Below are 20,492 nucleotides of genomic sequence, written 5' to 3' on the forward strand. Positions count from 1 at the left end.
TGACAATGCAGCTCAGATGTGTAGATATAAACATGTATTGGTTTGAAAAAGCTTATTCGGGAAAAAGATAATAAATTGCATTTATTTCTTTCCCTTCTTTCCTGCCTTGCCAGTTTCTGCAGGGGTAGCAGAAGCAGCAGCAGCCTTGGGAGCAGGCTTAGCCTTGATGTCCTTGGGTGAGAACTTGTAGGTAAGGCCGCAACGACCACAGTTTTGACGATCGTAGTGATTGGCCATGAAAATACCAGCACCACAGGTTTCGTTGGGGCACTCTCTTCTGAGACGAGTCACCTTGCCATCATCTTCAACCTTGTAGTACTTGAGGATCGCAAGCTTGACCTTAGTGCGCTTGTGCTTGATCTTCTTGGGAGTAGTATAAGTCTTCTTCTTACGCTTCTTACCACCACCGCGCAGACGGAGAACAAGATGAAGAGTAGACTCCTTCTGGATGTTGTAGTCAGAAAGAGTGCGACCGTCCTCGAGCTGTTTGCCTGCAAAGATAAGACGCTGCTGGTCTGGGGGAATTCCTTCCTTATCTTGGATCTTGGCCTTGACATTGTCAATGGTGTCAGAAGACTCCACCTCAAGGGTAATTGTCTTACCGGTGAGGGTCTTGACAAATATTTGCATGCTAAACAAAATAGTAGACAGAATCAAGATACAAAGTCAGTTTCACCCAAAAAACACACCAGTAGCTGAGCTCCTTGTAGACGCCGTGAATTCCTCAATCATTGTTGCGAAAAGAAAAGAATTACTGAAATTGAGAAGCAAGTCAATTTGTCATTATAATCCTAATCGTCACTGGTCCACGAGCCTCTACAGCAAATTGAATAGGATTCAAGGGCATGCAGATCAAGTAGATCAGCGATCGAGAGTGACAGTGCAATAATACAATAGAGACGACATGTCTAGCATGAATTCAACCCATTTATATCCAAACACTAGAACCATTCCAAATAGCTCCATTGCAGCAAGTTTCAAGATCAAAACTGTTTGACCTGAACAGCGTGCAGCAAAACAAGAACTCGGCAATAAAAGGCTAAAAATGGAATAAAAAGTATCTGCTAAATGAAACCAATGCCAGACATGTCGACTCAGTCGTAATATCATGCACTATCACTCCAAGTTTCTTCCCGCATCAAAATCAATGCTTTTCAACTTGAGCTGCCAGACTGCAATTTACAGTCTTGAACAGTCACAAGAAGAAAACACAAGAATTCAACAGCAGTCCACAGGGAGCTCTAGAAACAGAGCAACCAACAACTAAACGGCAAGCTTCAATTACATGAAAAAAAGTGAGTGAGTAGAAAATAACAAATCTGACAATTTTATTTTTATTCGTGCAATTCACACATCGTGTCACTTGATTGCACGTGGCTAGTATATCTTGTGGCGCAGTACTTTAAAAGTTGAACCTCTGTCATCAACAATTTAGACTCGGATCTTTGATATGATGCACGAGAACTTATGTAGATACTTGTTTCATTCACTGCCATTCACATAAAATGGAATACTTGTATTTTGCAGTAATGATTGCTTTGAAATAAACAATGGTTAAATATTTGTTGCTTTTTTACTACGAATTGACTGCACTGCTTCTTTAATCGACACTTGATTCTTTAATAAACACTCATAGGATCCAATCATTATAGTTTTAAACTGGGATTCTCTCGTTTCCTTTTGGCATAATCATCATTGTAGTCCAGATATTTGATTCGACTGTTTTCAATACAACTCTAGAAGCTTGCAGATGTGTCGCGCTTTAGTTCAAGTGGACAAAGACTGCATGTCACAGGAATGCAACTAGACATGTCAGTCACCAGAAGGCCAGCCAGCTAAAGAGTTCACAACAATGTTGGCCAGTAAATGCGATGCAAGTTATTATTCCGTGAAACCGATTGTTTACTATACATTGATACCCTATTTAATGCTCCATTTGATATGAACACGGCTGTAATAAATGACCATTTATTTTAATCAAAAAAACCCAAAACAATGAAACATGTATGATAATCAAACTGGTTTGAAAAGAAGAAGCAAGTATAATGAAAATTAAGCTCCCATTCTCCAAAAATATAGGAAGTCTCAAAAGTATGTCAATAATTCAACAGTGTACTTGTTACGTCTACCACCATTTGTTGGCAGATACACGGTAGTTAACCCAGTCATATATAGCCAAAGCAGTCCAAGAGATGCACATCATCCATCCAGCACCTGCAGCTGCAGAAATTGTTGTCAGGTTTTTCGAGTACAACTTTGCAACAGTATCTGCAAAAAATCCGTCAGAAAACACATTGGCGCAAGTACGGAACTGTTCTACTTTTGAAAACTGGCTGCAAGTTTGACTAAGACCTGCACTGACGACGGCTGCTGTGATAAAGAAGATAAAGGCCATCACACTGGCTGACATGGCAAACAGGTAAACGACACGTTTCGATGGTTGTTCCTTTTTCCATACAAACCAAAAATGAGCTGCTGCCAGTAAAAATAATGCCAGAAATCCAAACGAGCCAACCCTAAATAAATAATGGCACAATTCGGGAAACAAGAATTAGCGTAAGTGGTTGTAATGTTTACGTTTAAACCCTTGAGAAATACGCTAGACAAAAAAAGTAGCCGTGCTGTACAAACGCTCAGTAAACTGGCACCATTGTCAAGCCAAAAAGCATGTATAAAATCGGGTCGAGTATCAATGACTTACGAAATAGCAATGGAGCATGAGTTTGAATAGGCAGAAAAAACGTTTGCTTTGATAGAATCATCATATCTATAATGGTCAATAAACAACAAGCTAAATATAAAAGCAATCGGATACAAATAAGACCAGAACGAATTAGTTGAATACAAGTGGCAGTTTTGAACAAATTTTATGACTGATGATGCATTATGGCAGTAAAATAAGGAACGACCCGTTGATTTTTAAAAATCTGCTAGGCAAACCAATATGATTTTCAAGTTTAAGGAATGCAATGGTTGTTGCAAGGTATAAACCAATTCTCATTCCTTTGGGTCACTCCTTTGACCTCCGCTATTGCCGTTTGGTTGGTTTCGTTTACCAAAAATAGATCACCTCAGCATCATGATATCTGCCTCTTATTTTCCAACCCAATCCAAGTATAGAATGCACCACTGTCAAGATAGAACATACCATACACCACCGAGACCATACTGCGCTTGATCAGAAATACCTCCCGTAAAAACAGAATTAGAAATCTAATAAAATATAAGGGATGAGTTATACGAGGTAATGAATAAAAGTAGCCAGCCTTGTTCAATCAAGTAAAGTGGTATGAAATACCATAGGGCGGCTATAGTTGTGCACCACTATACCCAGCACATCCATTTACATAGACTGGTTCAAGTCACCTTAATATTGACTTACAAAAGCAATAAAAAAAATAGCAGCGTAGATAAGGGTAGACTGTTCCATTGTAAGATGTGATTATATGAGTTAGGAAAAGAGCTGGAAACCCCAAATTGTTTTATATCGTTATTCGAAACAGTATTTTTGCATAATTGATGCTTTATTATGCATTAATTCAATCAATTAATATTTTGCATTATAACTAAGCCACATCAAGTGTAGACCAAACCATGTATAGTTTATTTTCAAACTTGATAGAACCAATACCAACAGACACTGGACTCTAAAACTGAACAAGACCAACACTTGAAGTCATTTATACTCGATGCAGTTGGTGTTGAAGGTAGCTGGCAGGAGGTGCAGCATATGAAGATTTATGTAAAAACTGTGGTGCAATGCCACCTGGCGGGTACTGATCGATCATTGGCGGAGGAATTACTGTTGGCGGAGCATGCAATGGGTGCTGAATAAAGTGGGATCGATTATAAAACCTACGACGACGTTTTTTATAGCCATGTTGTACTACTGGAACCATATTCACTATAGGCGTTGGACCTATTGGCATGACATTCGCCTGTGCTGGATGTGGAGGCAATAGTTTACCATAATTACTCATCTCTAACATTTGAGGAGTTGGAGCTGCATAGGTCCGTAAACTACGTTTCTGTAGCGTCGATTTAATATTAATGACAGCCGCCATGGCTGCCGAAACAAAAACAAAAAATGTGGATATCACCAAGATGATGAGCCTCATAATTCAATCCCTTAATAAACAGAGAAACTATTGATGACAAGACCATAAACTCAAGTTTAAATAATCTCATTAGCATGCCAATCAGAGCCACTGTAGTCAAGTAGAGTGCCGTAAAGTGCTCTTGTACTCTTGTGAATAAACATTTATTGGCAGGATTGTTGGAATGCAACTGCCATTCCAGACATTGGCCAAGCAGTGATGGACGACTGCAAAGCGGCGTAGCACTACAGTCCAATATGCATTTTGTGTTTGTGAATCTGGTGCCATTTGAGCTCACCTTGAACTCGAGAGGATAAACATCCAATTCATCTTTATACAATGCTGCAAACACTCGATGGTATCAACTAATAGATTTAACCATTGGACATTGGTGTGTAGTTGGATGATGACATGAATAATCCTTGGTTTGATTTTTAATATCCAAGATATCGAGGTTGAGCAGACTACATGCTAATTGTGTTGGATATCCAATAATCCAATGCTTGGAGAATAAGAGTGAATTATGTGATGGAATGAAGTTGAATCTGAACAGCAAAGTCAATCCTTTAACAAGTCATCCGAGTCTATATTATTACTTTACTCACTACAGAGAAAACTCATGTTTAACCAGAGATTCAATGCAGGTGCCCTGTCAGACATTACCGAACTATACGGCTACACTACTCGCAATAACAACTTGACCACCAATGCACAACTTGAAAACACACATCTCCTTTCTGAACTCCCAAACCCATTTACAACCCCATCATGGCGAATTCCTGCCAAAAGTGATTCTTTACCATCAACAGTATTGCATTCTAAAAAAACCATTGAGAAGCTTTTAAAACTAAACTTGAACATGCAGGATATACTGGACAAGCAATTGAATATTCTAATGGACCAGGAAAATCAAATTCGGGTGCAGATTAAACAGGTTCGATCGCAGTTTTCCTCAAAACTCCTTAAACGAAGACGACAAACTTATCGACTTCGAATCAGTGAGCCATATATTATGAATAATGAAAAAGAGGTATGAAACAGTTACTGGTTTATACAAGACTGGTGGTTGGCTAACCAATTTACTTGTATGTTCCATAATCGTCCAAATTAGGCTCCACCACCTGATCATGAGCTTTGGAATGCTGATCCCTTGATACGCAAATGCGATGTCGCTTACGATCTTCCAGTCTGTATGTATATTGACAAGCTTTTCTGGATATTGCACGTGTTGCATACAAATGTCCTGACTATAATTTGGATGATATACAGGGACAAGAAGAGAATGCGAGCAATTGGAAAAGGCAATATATCATCACAATGAGATGAAAATGTAGGTGCATTAGAATATTGTACATTTGCATATGAATGTGCATTTTTTTATGCGTTTATCATGGTAAAACAGGTACGATATCAATATTCGAAGTGTCAGTGCAACAAAGGAGCAGCTACTTGCTAATGTTACAGACATTAACTGGGACCAGATTGCCAGACATGTAAGTCAATTTGCTTGACGATATCAAGCATCACTTGTGAAATAATTTGAAACGCTCAACTCTGTTTATGGAATAAATCAGGTGGGGACAAAAACAAGACAGGAATGCAAGAAAATGTGGACGGTTGCGCAACATCCATTTATCAACAACAACCCATTTACAAAATTAGAATTGGAATGTCTGGAAAAAGTAATAGCAAAGCATGCTGCTCAAGATTGGGTCGCGATTGCCTGTGAGCATAGGGTATGTGATTAGACTTGCAAAGTTGTTTTATTGGACAATCATCTCACCACTTTTGTAGTATGGCCGAGTTGCAATTCAATGTTTTAGGGCATATCGCACTCTTATAGCACCAGCAAATATCGGAGTGTAAGCGTACACATTATGATATTGATTATCGGCTTTTTGCACAGGCTAATTACAATTTTATATGCAGGAGCTGGTCCGACACCGAGGACGCATCTTTGCTTCAGGCAATAGATAAATGCATTGCAAACGACTGGCAGGCTGTTTCAAAGTATTTAAATGGTAGATCTGCAAAGCAATGCCTTCAACGTTTCAAATTTGTTGTTGCTCCAGGTAAAAAAAAGGGAAGATGGAGTGCTGCGGAAGACCAGGTACTTTGAAAACATGTTTTTTTCGTCTATATTGTGCACAGTTGAACCATCAATCTCTAATGTCAAATTTACAATGAATTGCCTTTGGTATGCAGGCTTTACTGAAGGCTGTTCAAAGATATGGTCGTGGTAAATGGAACTATATTGCCATGGCGGTAGGACATCGCACTGATATGCAGTGCCGCGAGCGCTATGAAAATTGTCTTAATCCAGATATATGCAGAGGTCCGTTGACACCCGAGGAAGAAAGGATTTTGTCCGCCGCTGTTGCTGAACACGGAAGTGGGAAATGGTCGACCATCTCCAAGTGCTTTACAAACAGAACAGATAATATTGTATGCGATGTTGATAATTGGACTACAATTTCATTCTGGTTGTTTGCTTACAGTGTATGTTGATTGCTTTTAGTGTAGGAGAGCTTGGAGTATAATATTGAAACGCAAAAAAAAACAGCATGCCTTGCTTCCACCACCACCTCAAATCGCGTCGCCTATAATAGCTACTGACAATGTAAACACGATTGATACAATCGATTCTGAGCATCCTGGTGTAAAGCAAATTGAAAATTTGGATAAAGAGGATGATGATATATTGCCTCCTCGACCCAAGAAAGCGAAAAGGCTCAGATCTATTAGTAAAAAATCGGTCGCAGCCACGTCCAAATTGGCTCATGTGCATCCACAAAAACAAACTTTTTGTAGATCAATCCGATCAAAGAAACCTAGTAAACCCAAATAAAAACACTATGCTGACCATATTTGAAAGTACAGTTGTTTAAGGCGACTGAAAATGGGATGAGAGATATATTTATACTTTATCATCCAGTTTTATCATGGTTTGAAAACATTATAATGATATCAAGTAGGTTGTGTTACAGCATATCGTTTAGCAAACTAGTCGTGTCAACAAGTCGAATTGTCGGCATGACACGATCAATAGATGATCTTGCCATTCAAATCAACAATCTACCGATATTTACAAGAGAACATCACCACCAAAATACACCTTACACAAAAGTGTAATTGAATGAATGTTATGCAAATACTTGAAACACATGATGGCTAATGACAATTTTCATTTTACTTTTTCTCCACTCTCATCTCCATTGTCGTTAGCTGTAATGTAATTGATGAATCAAAAATGCAAAAATATACCAAAAGTGATATAAATGAATGGGTATCTTAAAGTAGACAGTAGCGATTGCAGTGACGATTGAAAACCAAAACTATATGATTGAACACATTACAAGTGATGCTTTAAAAACAATCACTTGAATTTGCCCAAATTGAAATCTATAAACTACAAAACATTCTCAGCTCACCATTGACAACACTGACTGAGTCGAGCTACCCGATACAATAGTAGTCGACAATCACGAGATCCACATGCATCCACTAGTTATGCCCGTTTCCCTCTTTGCTTGCACCTTCACCTCCACTCATATCAAACCATGTATCCATTGAGCCAACACCAGAAAGTGTGTTTATCCGATCTCGACTAACTACGCAAGGATGTGTTTGAGATAATTGCATCGAATGTGGATGGGAATAAAGTACATTTGAAAAAGGCAGCGAGCTTGCAATAAATCTAGAGTCTCCGTCAATAGTCCAGCCACAAGAAGCTGATCCATCATTGTTGCTTATCGAAGAAGTAGAATCATACTGTATAGGGCATGATTGAATTGACGGCTGTGTAGATCCGACACAGTGTTGCTGAGACAGCGAATGTAAAGACGCGCCTGAGCATAATGATGCTTGAGGCCATTGCTGCTGAAACTGCTGTTGAGATAAAACTGATGTATGAAGATCTTGCAGTGGTGTACCAATCATTCCACCATATATATTACAAGCAGGCACTGATAAAACTGCTGAGGGTATCATGTTGACATTTCCATGAGTCCATGGATTGGCATGCATTGAAATTAACGATGACGCTTGTAGATCTGTATTAGATGTTTGAAGCTGCATTTTAAGAGGATAGGATTGGCAAGTAACATCATTGCTACCTGCGTCCACCTCAAAGGTATCCGGTAAAGTATGTCTCATGGTGGAAAAATGATCCGTTGAATGCAAACCAGCACCCACATTGTCAGTAATAGAGAATGTCGTATGAGGCTGTAGAATAATACAAGTATCAGTTTTTAAAAATAGCTGAACACCGTGCAGAAGAAATCAAACATAATGGGAGACAACTTACTACATTCATTGCTTCACGGACGAGGTTTGGCATAGAAAAGGAGCGTTGGTATCTCAAATTGGCTTCCATGGGTGAAATAGTCATATTCATCTGCTGCTGCATTTGTTGCAGCAGTTGCTGGGAATTTTGCTGCTGGTATTGAGACAGTGTTGAGCTGTGATCCTGTATATGACTAGTAAACTTTTTTGGTGGGACGAAAAAAGGTTTGTTTGAAACCATATGAGATTGAGGTTGTGCAAAGGGAATTTCAAGCATTCTCTGCAGTTGGTTATCATGGCTTTGTTGATGTTGAAACAACAGTGGTAATGGCATAGTTCCTCTAGTTTGAGAGTTCTTAGTAAATGCATCGTGATGGGAATCAGAGCTAGAATACACAGCTTGCAGTTCTGAAACAGAAGCTTTAAGTTTTAATGAGTCGGTAGTACAAGGAAAGCTGCGTGTCGATAATGTCTGTGATTGTGAGGATCCAGTTTCTAGCTCATCTGCAGATGTAGTGATGGGTACTGAAATAGGTGTGCCGCCATATCGAGAGCCGCTTATGCCATGGGAATCAATCAAAACACCCATTTCAGATTGAAAATTGGGAGTAGATGTAGTACAGGCAGAATAACAATCAGTGGTATTGGTATCATAAAAGGATCGAGGAGAATCTGCATTCGGTGCAATCAATTGTGGTGATGGCTGTGAAACTGGAAGCTGAAAGTTGAATGCATGACTGGTAGTAGGAAAAGCATCATACGAAACAGCGCTAAGTGGGCCAGGCTCAAAAGAACTTACGACCGATCGCAATTGTTGCAAACTGGCAAGGCTGAGATTACGAATATCGCGAACAAATCGAGTCTGAATGGGCTGGTATAAAGGCGATTGCCCTGTCTGTTGCTGGAGTATTGGAGATATCCCAGACAATGTTGGAGAAATCGGCGATTTACGTACACGCATTCGAGACTCTGTATCTTGTAAGTTATTGCCGAGTCCTCGTTTAGAATTTTTGGACTGGGTTGTGGTAATAGAGTTTGACGCTACACTCATACACGTGTCTGCAGTGTTGGTGCTATATGTCATCTTTGCTTGGATATCCGCTGCAGTCAAAAGCTCCTCTGGCACAGAAAGCAATGGTTTTGAAAAGGTATCACCAAAAAAGAAAGATGCAACGGGTTCATGATCATGTTTTTTAGTGGAAGCAGCCACATTTGAATAAAGAGATGAAACAGCATCATTGCTAGGCATGGCACGCATACTATTGGCTGGATCTACATTGGGCAGTTCGATTGGATGGTGGTATAAGCAAATTAATCATCAATCATGGGATTTAAAAGCAAGGTTAGTGCACTCGATGAACAAAATTAAAATTGGTAGTGCAATAATCGCATGATCAGCATGTATTGAAAGGTAGCAAAGGAGATCAATCAATCGATATGCCTATCAAAGCCATATCAATGCTTGCGAGAATGACGCATGGGAAATATAAGCGGTCATTTCAAGCTTAAGCGACTGTAAATAAAAAGTAGATGGGGCGGACGGTAAAACATCAATTTATAGATCGTACCAGTAGTGGCTTGAGCCATAAAAGGAACCTTTGGGTTTGTAGAAATCCAGTCATTTGTCAAGACCAGATCTGTAGCTGCAGCCACAGTCCCGTAATTCAAGCGAGCTTCAATCTCAGCCTGCTCCAAAATACGACGAATCTTGGACAATGACAAGTTCTCCCAGCCATATGTCACTTTGAGAGCGGCAAATTGAATGCGCTTGCGTAAATGCTGGGCCGTCTGAATTGATAAACATTAAAAATTAGCAAGCAATAAGCATACAGACTATCTACAATGAATAGTTGAAAGATCCGTTGGGTCAGTATAAGGCGGAAAAATATGTTTTGCATGTCAGCCTATTCCACTTGAATGAATGCACAGCAACAACACAGTGCATTCAAATAGATGAAGTCAAGTGTCCCGCGAGCAGTAATGACTCGATGCTGGATCTAGACATGACTCTTTAGGCATCTAGATGCCTAAAGATCAAGTGGCTAGTTTCAACATAGAATTATAAAGCACTATGACTGAGAATAGCAAAAAGTCGATATCAAGAAGGAAGGGAATGAAGCGGCAGGTCCGGTGTAGCTCGGATGAGCGGAAGATGAAATTCTTTCAATAATATGAGAACGAATGGATTGCAAACTACACGTACTTGATGGATAGACAATGGCTGCAACTTGGCTGAATAGTTGGAAAGAGCGTTTCCAGCGGGTGTATCAGCACCAGTAGTGGAGTAAATGCACTCTAGATGAGTGAGGGTATTTGTGGATGCACTAATTGAGCCATTCTCGTGGCTGACATCAGCAGAATGGGAGTACTTGTAGTGGCTGGCAGGTGGTGTTGATGCTTTTGACATAGTGTGAGTTGCTGGTATCATGACGGACACTCTGTGATCCTGAAGCATGTACTAGAGTGTGTAGTAGCAGGAGTGCTGCAGATTGACTCCAACAGTAGAAACTATCGAGTCAATCGAGGTTGATAAACAAATATTGAATGAAACTTGACAGATGGTAAACAGTCACGCATTTGAGTGTTTCTTGGGGTTTCCTGTCGAGATCGTTTGGACATGCTCCTCGATCCACGCATTGAACTGATTCTATCTTTTATTCGCTCACACTCATTGTCTTTGTCCGATCATAGATACACTTTACAAAACGATTGCACTTGTGCAAATGCAGATTGCTAGACCAGGATGGGTAATGGGCTAAAACAAACGAGTTTGGCTCTAAACTACAACTATCCAACTGATAGACCACTCTTCCCTCCCAGCTCTGCGCTTTTGGTTTGTTCAAGCAAATTCAAACTACCAATTTACTCGTCTTACTGCAAGTAAAATACTCTATTTGAATCAATCGTATAATCATATATTCTGGTTTCTCAAACCAAACAAGTTTGGAGATGGCAGATTGTCAACCATGAATAGCTCAAACACTGCAATGACACATTATACTGCAATTTTAAACACTGGTTTCTTTTTGCTGCATCTCTTCGGCACGCAGGTGACGCTCAGCAGTCTTTCTCTCTCTCCTGGCAGTCATCTGCTCGCGCAGAGCATTTGCTTTGTTCTTTTGGTCCATACGTACAATACTGTCAAATTTAGGCTTTAGCTTCACATACTGTCCAGACACGATCAACGGATCCCTTGGAATGACTTTACGAGCGCGCTTGCGAGACACATACCATTCAAAGGCAAGTTGATGGAATGTAGGGGGAAGTGGTGATGGAATCTCCATTGCATTGGGCTGTACAACTGGTGAGCGCAGAAACACTGTTGAACAAGTATTGTAGTCTACTTCGAGGTAGGCTGGAGTGAACATCCAGGGGGACATGTACGCTTTAGGATGGAACTTCATTTGAGTGCCCTTTTGACCTTTAAGAGTTGGAATCGCTTTAGGAATTACTGTGACCATGTCCCCATCCTGAAGTCGTCTTGCTGCGTATCTACACTGTAATATAAAAAGTCAATACTGCAAAACTTGCGCCAATCTTGAATGCAATGCACCATTCTCCAAGTTATACTCTATCCCATAGATATCCATTCAAAATAACATACCCTTTCACCATTGACCAAAACACAACGACTGGCTACCATTTGTCTCGCTTTCCAAATACTATCGGCAAAATGGCTTCTAAATAACACCACATCTGGTCTTCTTTCCAATTCACCAAAAGCCAACGTTTGAATAGGTGGAATCTTGCTCTTTTCCTCTGGAGTCAACTGTCTATTGGGCAAATACGATTCAAAGTGACGGTTAAGAAACTGACGCTCGTGAATATTGGGAACATGGTATCCTCGCAGCTCTCGCTTTGCAATCCATTTTTGTTGGAAAACAGTCATCTTGGAGAGATCTTGTGGGGTGCGACGCTCGAGAAGATTCTCAAGGTTTTGAACATCCCATGACATGCGAATTAAGCCTCTTGTCTTTGAGAAAGATCCCTTGGGCTACATGAACAGTGGGTTAGCGACTCGTTTTTTTTGAAATGCTATTGAGCTGATTCATATTCGAGTATGTAGATTTTAAGATTCGTTTGAGATAATAGCCAGTAATAAACAAGCAGTTTTCTATGATATTATCAAGCGTCTGGGCTGCTGCTTACCGGTCTAGTAAATATCCGACGAGGCATGGTTGTGAGTGGGGTTTGCAGAAAAGATTGGCATCAAAAGATCACCAAAAAGTTGCAACCTCTCATATCACGTGAGTTTGCATGTCTTGATGGCCCTAAAAATCTGTGCAAACAATATTATTTCGTCGTATTCATATACTATGGATCATTTTTGTACTTGCAATCACTTTGCTTTGAAATAATGGCCAACTATGCATTCTTGATAGAAATTGTTGTTTCAAACATTCTCGATTCTTTTTCCAAACTATCATCTTGTCCACTTTTGACAATCATACATTGTACGATTGCCAGATTTGGAATCAGATATTGGGTTGATCGAGAGCAATTAAACTCTTGTACTTTAATCTGAATATATTCGCGTTCCAATTCAAGAAAACAGACTGCACATCTCAAGAATGCAATTATGCATGTTAGTGATATGCTTAGTTTGTAGGAAAGAAGACTTGATGATCGAAGCAGCATACACGTGATGGTGATTAAAACCTTGCTTTTGGTTTCTTTCCATCCTCATTCTCTTGTCAATAGCCGTAAGTAATTCGATGTTGTCCAGCAGATTTGACTGCTCATTATGTACTGACACTCTTGTTTAGTACTTCATTCTGCGTGAATACAGCTGTGACTACCCTACTCGAGATTCCAAACAGCCATGTCTTACAATCCACCTTCAGAAACACAAAACGTTAGTTTGATAGATCAGGTCATCAAAGTTCTTTCACAATCAACCAACATCTCTCTTCTTACACAGTACTGCCAATCCGTGCACATACCCACTCCATTATGGAGTGAATCATCAACAGTTATTGGTACAGGTATGTACTCCTACAACATCACCATGATCATTCAAGGCCTCAAATTTCATGTAGCCGATGTATCAAGCAAACTAAATGGGCGAAAGGTAATTGCTCAAGCTGCCGTCGACTATTTCTTCAAAGAACAAAACCCTTTCTTTGTAGAGAATCGACATCCAGGTTTCGTTCCATTATTGGGTATTTTTTGCCAGGCTATCAAAGCTCCCACTCCAAAATTTTCATATACTCAGACCACTGGATTTCTGGCCGAGGTCTTCATTTTCAAGTCTTACATGGTAAAAACCCAATGATGCCGGGCAGTTTATTCAGTTTATTTTTTTAGGATTGCTGATCTTGAATCAATTTCAAATTCATTTTTACACCCAATGTTTAAACTTAGACCACTACGCCTAGATTACGAAAGCAGCAGGCAAAGGAAGATGCTGCCGAAATTGCGTTTCGGGAAATGGTAGATGAACCATCTATAGGCTATGTCTTTATGCGAGACTTTTACCTTCTAAGCTCTGTAGATGCTTCAGCAAAAGTTTCCATAGAAGCTCTTGAAACGACCACGGACTCTGTAGCTTTTCAAGCAGAGTCGCTCAACTTCAATGCTGTAGCTAAGCCAGGTAGAAGATCGATTTGAAAAGAATGTATGAGCATATATTTTAGTATTAACTTTGTAATGTATCTACTATAGTTTTACAGCAAATACCGCACCAAGTGAGCCATGTATCATTGTTGGCAAAGCTGGTGGCAAATGATCCCAAAAATGGCCGGCCAATTTACAACTATCGAGCAATTTCAGAACCCAAATGTGGGAAAACAGTCTATATTTCTCAACTCATTGTAAAAGGCATCATGTTTTTATCTAAAGAGACACATTATATTCAATCCCAAGCGGCAGAAGAAGTCTCCAAAGAAGCCTTAAAACAGCTTTTTCCAGATGAATACAATTTTGACGCAAATCGATTTATGGTATCAGATGCTTCATTGGCTAAAATGACAACTGATACAAGCCCTTCTAAGATTGGAATTGAAAAGAATCAGGATAAAGGCGCGCAAGTATTTCAACCGCCGTTTTCAAAGTATTTGAATAGTTCACTGGACTCTCAGACGAAACATACGTTACCGCCCACGGTAAAAAATGTCTTTATGTAATTCCAAATTACTAGACGAGAGAGCCAAATATACTAATGGTAAAGAAGTTTGGGGAAAATACTTGCATATTCTAGCTGCTTAAGTTGTCAGAAACTGGCCATTAGTTGATTTATTTATCTAACAAGACACAATAGTGCATTGGATCAAGATTCTGTATAGTGAATTATAATTGTTTTCACTACCTCTGAAAAACCACAGAGAACACTGGCTTCAAAGATTTATGCCAGTAAAACTCAGTTTATCGAATGAATTTAATAAAAAGGTTGATTTTAAACAAAACTTTATTTTTATCATTTGATTATGCGCGTTGGCTATCGATAAAACAGATGTGGCTTAAGCCTAGTCGCTATGCTCGTCACGACGAGGGAGATTCAACCCCATTGACATCATAATGTTGGATGCTGGTCCAGCCAAACCTTGTTGAGAGGCAAACGACTCGAACACATTTTTTAGCAGATTGACATCCAAATCCACTGGTCTAAACTCATTCTCCATTTCATTGTCATCATCCCCAATGAAATCGTCTGTAGTCTTGGATGTAGATGGATGATTTTCACGAGTAGTTAATACTTGTTCACGCTCAAAGTCGGCTCCAAGTTTACTTGCAAACAGTTCACGATCCATTGAATCCATATAGGCACGCAGTTCTGCATCATAGTCTGGCTCAACAAAATCGTCCTCATCATCGCTATCCGCCTGCTGTCTTGTATCAAACGCATTGTGTCTGTTACTATTTCCTTGAACTATGCTCAAGTTGGTGTCTTGAGATGATGACTGTATCGGCATATCTGCAGACAATACAGAGTCGTTTGTACCAAGAATCTTCATGATAGAACTCATAAACTTTTTTGAATCCAGCTGAACACCTTGATCACTGTTTGAATCGCTTTCATTTTCAGAACTGTCAATGTCCTTGATCCACTCATCTTTGCTGTCAATATCACTTAAAAAATGCATTTTAGTCCAGCAAATGGTAACCTGGTAGACTAGATTAGGTAGAAAGTGAAATCAAAACTTACTTTGGAAACTCGGCACCTTCTAACCCGCTCTCTTTGTTTACAAATGAGTCGAATCCTTTAAACACAGACTTGAACTGTTCAAGTTCGGCAACGTCACGATCACTGAGCTCCGACTAGTGAAATGTATCACCAATTCACAACAGTCAGCTCAAACTCAAACATTTGGTAGTATTACAGGACAGTTGTTTCAAGCATAGTGTACCATAGCATCGCCATGTTCATCCATCTCTGCAAGCTTGGAAGACATTTTGTCAATACGATTGGCTAGATCCTTGTCAATAGCTACAGGATCAAGATGCATCCATGCATCAGAATCCACTACGCCGCGTGGAATGTCACTTTCAGATATTTTGGGAAGGACTTCTAAAATATGACACATTTGGTCATAGGCATTTTCGATCGACATGTCCCTAAATACGACACTCAATTAGCTTGCCTATACTTTGTAGAATCACATTATGAAACAGCAAATCCATTTAAAAACATACGTGCTAGAAATCTTCGAGTCCAAGTATTGCTGCTTAGCTAACCTCTCCAAACTAGTATACAATTTTGATCCTTGAACTTGATTCTACAGTTTGAAATCAATAAATAAAAAGTAGTTTATATATATGAAATAAAAGTGCATAAACTAAACTGCTACCTACTTTGAAGTAGAACCCCGCAGTCAACTTTTCATTAAACTTTCTCCAGTCTGGGTCGCTAGTAAAGTCGTATGACTTGAAGAAACAATTCAGGTATCATTTGTGCATCAGATAAATAAAGTTTATAAAGGCGTATATTAGTATTCTGGCAATTGGGATACGTTTGGAGCTGCGTGTACAAATCATTGCTTACATCTATTGTCTGTGTGCCAAGAACTTTTGATGATGTGGACTGAAGATACGAACTGTTATACAAAATCTCGAATCCGCATGTCTACAACCAATCATAATTAGATCAGTATATTACACCCATTTCTCAACAAACAATGACTTACCAGCTTCATGCCCAACTCGTAAGCGGGAAACTCACTTGAAGATTGTAGAGGCAGTCGAAACTTGCTAGGTGGATAAAACCGCTGGCACATTAACTGAGAGTACATTATTTTGGTAAAAGTAGCCGTCATTTCAACAGCTGTAGCAGGATCAAACACCGACATAGTTTGACATGGTCGCATTGAGATGGGATCGCGAGTTATAAACGCATTCACTGCGCTTGAAATTAATTGTGGATTTTGAATCAGCAGTTGAGCTACTTTAAGTGGAACTTGAACATTGGATCTGTGCTTTTGAGTACTTATACCCGCTGGAAAAATACCAATTCGAGACTCGATTGCAGCTTGGATAGATGCAGAGGCGACTGTTGGTATAGACAAGTCTGAAACTAATGCAATGGCTTTCTGTAATGCCAGACGTTTTTTTTCTGAAGCAAAATCAATTGGAATAATATGCAATTTTCCCCTGTGAATAAACACCTTTAGGATTAATCAAGGTTAGTAATGACAAATCTATCACCTTATTGTCGAGTTTGAAATGCAGCTCAATAGTATTTACCCTGTTCTCACTTGTACTTGGATCAAGCCAATCTGGCAAACTATCAGCGGCCTCAATCAACAGAAAGTCTCCATCTGTATCATGCACACTGCAAATTTAATAGTGGTTAGATTAATTTTTACAACTCTATTCTTGAACTAGAGCGTGAATGTATGTGATTTTAGGACACCAAACAGGAACCTAGCAACATCAAAACACTCTGTACAATGTATGATTGTCAAAACTGGACAAGAGGATAGTTTGGAAAAATAATCGAGAATGCTTGAAACAACAATTTCTATCAAGAATGCATAATTGACCATTATTTCAAAGCAAAGTGATTGCAAGTACAAAAATGATCCATAGTATATGAATACGACTGTAAATATACAATGACAAATAGATTGTAGAATTCCAAATATCAAACTGGGAATAGAAACAAACTCACCTAACAATCAGGTCTGGAAACTCCAAAGTGATTTTGTAAAGCACATAAACTATGAACCACTCGTCCTCTAATGCATCTCCAAACCGAGTTGACCCACTCAAGGATGAAATGCCTATTCACAAATGAGTTAGTGCTGAAGACAATAAAGTGGCCAGCCTGAATCCTGTAACTCGACAAACCATTTTCATTTGTAAATGATAACCGAAACGACTCCTTGTGCCAAATGTAGTCGCCAATGAGTTGTATAGCAGCAGCCATGACCTGTATGCAGTCATCTTTATTAAGATCAGAATGTTGATTGTGAGACGGATTGTTGGGTTTTGGTGATCTGTATAGCCTGTAGTGAACACAATCCTCCAACAGCAACTGTTCTGGCGATTGTTCGATTGCCATTTTTCTGATAAAGACTGAAACCTTGCAAAAAGCAGTCATCACATCCTTGATGACTCTAGGATCAAACCAACAATGGCTCACTATTTATCATGTAGTCTCGCCAATATTAAACTTAATCTTTCACTCGATTCAAAACACGAAATGCAACATAAACCAATTCTAGTAGGAAAGCCATCGTATCTGGATCGCTCGGCAGTGCCTAATATGTCTATTTCCAATGCTGAAAACCTCAGTAAAGACAATACTTCAAGTCTTAAACAGCCAAGCTTGAAGTCATTATCGGCTACAAAAAAGAAGGCGTAAGTGTTGGACATTCTATTCACAAGTGTAGACTTGTGCAAACTTGCATTAGGATTTCATAAAAATATATCCATGCACCAATACTATATTGAATTTCAACAACACTTGTTTATTGGATTAACTACTAGAATGTCTGAGATAGAAAAGCTTGAAATGGATAACCAGCGGATGGAGGAGCGTTTGCGTGAGTTTCGTGAAAGTATCAGTCGCCAAAAAGCCAAACGAGCCATGTATGTCTAATAACACATCTGCATTCCATAAATGAGTATGCGTTGCGCCAATATAGTATTTAAAATTAGTTTTATGGGTGGATTTGGGTTGGTAGACCAGCAAATCGTGAGTCACTTTGGTCAGGTGGAGATACCACTCGAGGTTCACTCACCCAATATGCTAGTGATGTTCTTGTCAAGAAAAATGCTGCAATCAAGGTAATATAAAAAATCATCATGTGTTTCATTACCAAGTATAAACAACTCATACATTTTATGGCATTTCAAATAGGCAAAAAGGTTTTCTGGAGTAGCTCAGGAAGGTACGCTAGCTTAAACTATTGCTCAATTATATTGCCTGGTTGCCAATTCATTTGAAAACATACAAAAATAGTTGATATGTATTGTATATAGCGGACGAAAAGCGAAAAGCGCTTGATCAAATTCATCGTCATCAACCATCTATTATGGGAGTTGAGCAAACTATGCATCTGAAGCAAAACTGTTCGATGAGTTCAAGCCCAATACCAGTTCCTCCTCAATCGGATCGACCACAAAAACCTACTGGTGGTCGTCGTACTCCACAACGTCTGGTAATATATATGGTTTTTGATAGGTGTAAAGTTATTATTGACAATCATGCTCGTACCAATCTCTGTAGTGGAAAGTGGACAACATTATACAACAATCGGATACATCAACGAATCAGGCTGATACTATGCAAAAGCTTGAATCTCGACTTGACGATATAAAGCTACGCGACTCTGATGCATCAACCCCACTTGTATCACTTCCCAATGATCTATTATGTGACGGATGGGCGGACACAACCCATAACACTCGTCCTCGTCGTCAATATATTCCACCTACTTATATCAATCAAAATCTACAACATTCAGACATTTCTACCTCGGCATCTTCAGTCAATGACACTCAACCACACACTGGAATCAATTTGGCCACAAGTCAACGACACGTTTCATTTAAAGAAGAGATGAATGAGACTCATGAGTATACTGATTACGTTTTGGATGATTCGAATCATGATCTAATGTCTGGCATCCAGTCAGACCAATCCATCACTAAATTGGAAGCGCAATCATATATGGGAGGCTCAAGTTTATTTGACGGTGAATATGACGAAGAAGCCAATCAAACTGCATTTTTGAATGCATTACTAGAATGGAGAAATGAGGGGAAACAAAAAGATCCAGCTCATGCCTTATCGTCACACAATCAGCCAATGATTTCAAAAAATATTGATGCTACGAATACTGAACTCTCGACGCCTAAAGGTACGCATCGAGCTTTGGAATTTGATCCAAATATATCAATATGCTAATATAATTCATGCAGGCACATCTACTGCTCCCGTAAAAAAACTAACAATCGAAGAGCGAGTTTTGCAGGTTAAAACCCAGTTAAAAACACCAAATAGACCAACTACTGGTTCAGAAGGAATGTCGTATATGGACAAACTACTTCTCTCTGAAATGCGTCAACGAAGCAGAACACAGAGCGAGCCCAAACTGACTTTAGAAAAAACTGACCAAGTTTTTGATGACCTAAAAAAAATAGACGGCACTGATGATGAAGAAGACATGGATGACGATGCAGTGTTGGAAATGATCAGAAACTATCAGATTCGTAAATCTGTAAAAAGCCAGCTACAAACACCTCCAACTCGGACTGTAAAAAGCAATTTAGGCGACATCGTTATACAAGATATAACACACAAAGAAGAGGAAGAGATTCTCAAATCACTAGACCAAGGTCGAGTGGTTGAAATTATACCTATTACCAGTCCTCTAGTTATTATGCCTGATGATCAATAAAAAGCTTGACTCTAGATTCGATTAACGATCTTTGTAGTTTCATCTTGCAGGGTTTTATACAGCCATGGCTATAATCCGTGCACTTGCACTTTTAAATGAACAACACAACTATTTTATCTAGTTATAGTAGGTTAATCATAGTCTTTACAATTGTATTCACGTAAAATGAAACACTCTGTAAGGAAGTTGAATATAATACATGACCAGTTCTGTAGATGAATTTACTGAACAAGATTGTCACAAACTGTTTAGTTTCTGGTTTTTATCG

At 39.3% G+C, this 20,492-nt stretch overlaps 9 protein-coding genes across 9 annotated transcripts; 3 read left to right on the plus strand and 6 right to left on the minus strand.

Annotated features, from left to right (window-relative positions):
• Window positions 1-81: 81 nt before the first annotated feature.
• BATDEDRAFT_18421 (uncharacterized protein) lies at window positions 82-630 on the minus strand (the record flags this gene model as incomplete). Its single annotated transcript, XM_006675112.1, has 1 exon — window positions 82-630. One exon carries the CDS (start codon window positions 628-630, stop codon window positions 82-84), a length of 549 nt encoding a protein of 182 aa, XP_006675175.1.
• A 1,323-nt stretch (window positions 631-1,953) lies between these two features.
• Window positions 1,954-3,443, minus strand: BATDEDRAFT_34085 (uncharacterized protein). The gene is made up of 4 exons (XM_006675682.1): window positions 3,383-3,443; window positions 3,149-3,213; window positions 2,702-2,791; window positions 1,954-2,516 (listed from the first exon to the last, which is right to left on the minus strand). Exons 1-4 carry the CDS (start codon window positions 3,428-3,430, stop codon window positions 2,126-2,128), a joined length of 594 nt encoding a protein of 197 aa, XP_006675745.1. The 5' UTR covers window positions 3,431-3,443; the 3' UTR covers window positions 1,954-2,125.
• A 237-nt stretch (window positions 3,444-3,680) lies between these two features.
• Window positions 3,681-4,064, minus strand: BATDEDRAFT_85437 (uncharacterized protein; the record flags this gene model as incomplete). Its single annotated transcript, XM_006676268.1, has 1 exon — window positions 3,681-4,064. One exon carries the CDS (start codon window positions 4,062-4,064, stop codon window positions 3,681-3,683), a length of 384 nt encoding a protein of 127 aa, XP_006676331.1.
• Window positions 4,065-4,661: 597 nt separating this feature from the next.
• On the plus strand, window positions 4,662-6,961 carry BATDEDRAFT_84815 (uncharacterized protein). The gene is made up of 8 exons (XM_006675979.1): window positions 4,662-5,127; window positions 5,209-5,287; window positions 5,367-5,427; window positions 5,500-5,590; window positions 5,672-5,833; window positions 6,004-6,207; window positions 6,303-6,542; window positions 6,616-6,961. The coding sequence occupies exons 1-8, from the start codon at window positions 4,717-4,719 to the stop codon at window positions 6,943-6,945; spliced, it is 1,578 nt and encodes a 525-aa protein (XP_006676042.1). The 5' UTR covers window positions 4,662-4,716; the 3' UTR covers window positions 6,946-6,961.
• A 305-nt stretch (window positions 6,962-7,266) lies between these two features.
• Window positions 7,267-10,836, minus strand: BATDEDRAFT_84816 (uncharacterized protein; the record flags this gene model as incomplete). Its single annotated transcript, XM_006676269.1, has 4 exons — window positions 7,267-8,321; window positions 8,404-9,653; window positions 9,950-10,169; window positions 10,585-10,836. 4 exons carry the CDS (start codon window positions 10,834-10,836, stop codon window positions 7,602-7,604), a joined length of 2,442 nt encoding a protein of 813 aa, XP_006676332.1. The 3' UTR covers window positions 7,267-7,601.
• A 772-nt stretch (window positions 10,837-11,608) lies between these two features.
• Window positions 11,609-12,363, minus strand: BATDEDRAFT_4674 (mitochondrial 37S ribosomal protein NAM9; the record flags this gene model as incomplete). The annotated part of the gene is made up of 2 exons (XM_006674850.1): window positions 11,609-11,878; window positions 11,986-12,363. Coding segments are annotated over 2 exons (648 nt in total), but the record flags the coding sequence as incomplete, so codon positions are not given.
• An 840-nt stretch (window positions 12,364-13,203) lies between these two features.
• Window positions 13,204-14,769, plus strand: BATDEDRAFT_34087 (uncharacterized protein; the record flags this gene model as incomplete). The annotated part of the gene is made up of 3 exons (XM_006675683.1): window positions 13,204-13,641; window positions 13,746-13,974; window positions 14,046-14,769. 3 exons carry the CDS (start codon window positions 13,204-13,206, stop codon window positions 14,504-14,506), a joined length of 1,128 nt encoding a protein of 375 aa, XP_006675746.1. The 3' UTR covers window positions 14,507-14,769.
• Window positions 14,770-14,845: 76 nt separating this feature from the next.
• Window positions 14,846-17,745, minus strand: BATDEDRAFT_21824 (uncharacterized protein; the record flags this gene model as incomplete). The annotated part of the gene is made up of 10 exons (XM_006675327.1): window positions 14,846-15,449; window positions 15,526-15,638; window positions 15,728-15,935; window positions 16,014-16,096; window positions 16,173-16,244; window positions 16,363-16,443; window positions 16,505-16,981; window positions 17,061-17,148; window positions 17,488-17,599; window positions 17,667-17,745. 10 exons carry the CDS (start codon window positions 17,743-17,745, stop codon window positions 14,846-14,848), a joined length of 1,917 nt encoding a protein of 638 aa, XP_006675390.1.
• Window positions 17,746-18,021: 276 nt separating this feature from the next.
• On the plus strand, window positions 18,022-20,224 carry BATDEDRAFT_21825 (uncharacterized protein; the record flags this gene model as incomplete). Its single annotated transcript, XM_006675328.1, has 7 exons — window positions 18,022-18,179; window positions 18,309-18,410; window positions 18,506-18,608; window positions 18,682-18,712; window positions 18,804-18,982; window positions 19,051-19,684; window positions 19,746-20,224. The coding sequence occupies 7 exons, from the start codon at window positions 18,022-18,024 to the stop codon at window positions 20,222-20,224; spliced, it is 1,686 nt and encodes a 561-aa protein (XP_006675391.1).
• Window positions 20,225-20,492: the final 268 nt, after the last annotated feature.

This window comes from Batrachochytrium dendrobatidis, assembly GCF_000203795.2.
Source record: "Batrachochytrium dendrobatidis JAM81 unplaced genomic scaffold BATDEscaffold_1, whole genome shotgun sequence".
NCBI lineage: Eukaryota > Fungi > Chytridiomycota > Chytridiomycetes > Rhizophydiales > Batrachochytrium > Batrachochytrium dendrobatidis.

Coding starts and splice junctions, on each gene's coding strand:
- BATDEDRAFT_34085 (XM_006675682.1), bottom strand. CDS start 3,430: ATGGAACAGTCTACCCTTATCTACGCTGCTATTTTTTTTATTGCTTTT. Junction 3,214..3,382: donor CTATTTTTTTTATTGCTTTT/GTAAGTCAATAT, acceptor ATATTTTATTAG/ATTTCTAATTCTGTTTTTAC. Junction 2,517..2,701: donor TCATGCTCCATTGCTATTTC/GTAAGTCATTGA, acceptor TTATTTATTTAG/GGTTGGCTCGTTTGGATTTC.
- BATDEDRAFT_84815 (XM_006675979.1), top strand. CDS start 4,717: ATGTTTAACCAGAGATTCAATGCAGGTGCCCTGTCAGACATTACCGAA. Junction 6,208..6,302: donor GGAGTGCTGCGGAAGACCAG/GTACTTTGAAAA, acceptor TTTGGTATGCAG/GCTTTACTGAAGGCTGTTCA. Junction 6,543..6,615: donor CAAACAGAACAGATAATATT/GTATGCGATGTT, acceptor GATTGCTTTTAG/TGTAGGAGAGCTTGGAGTAT.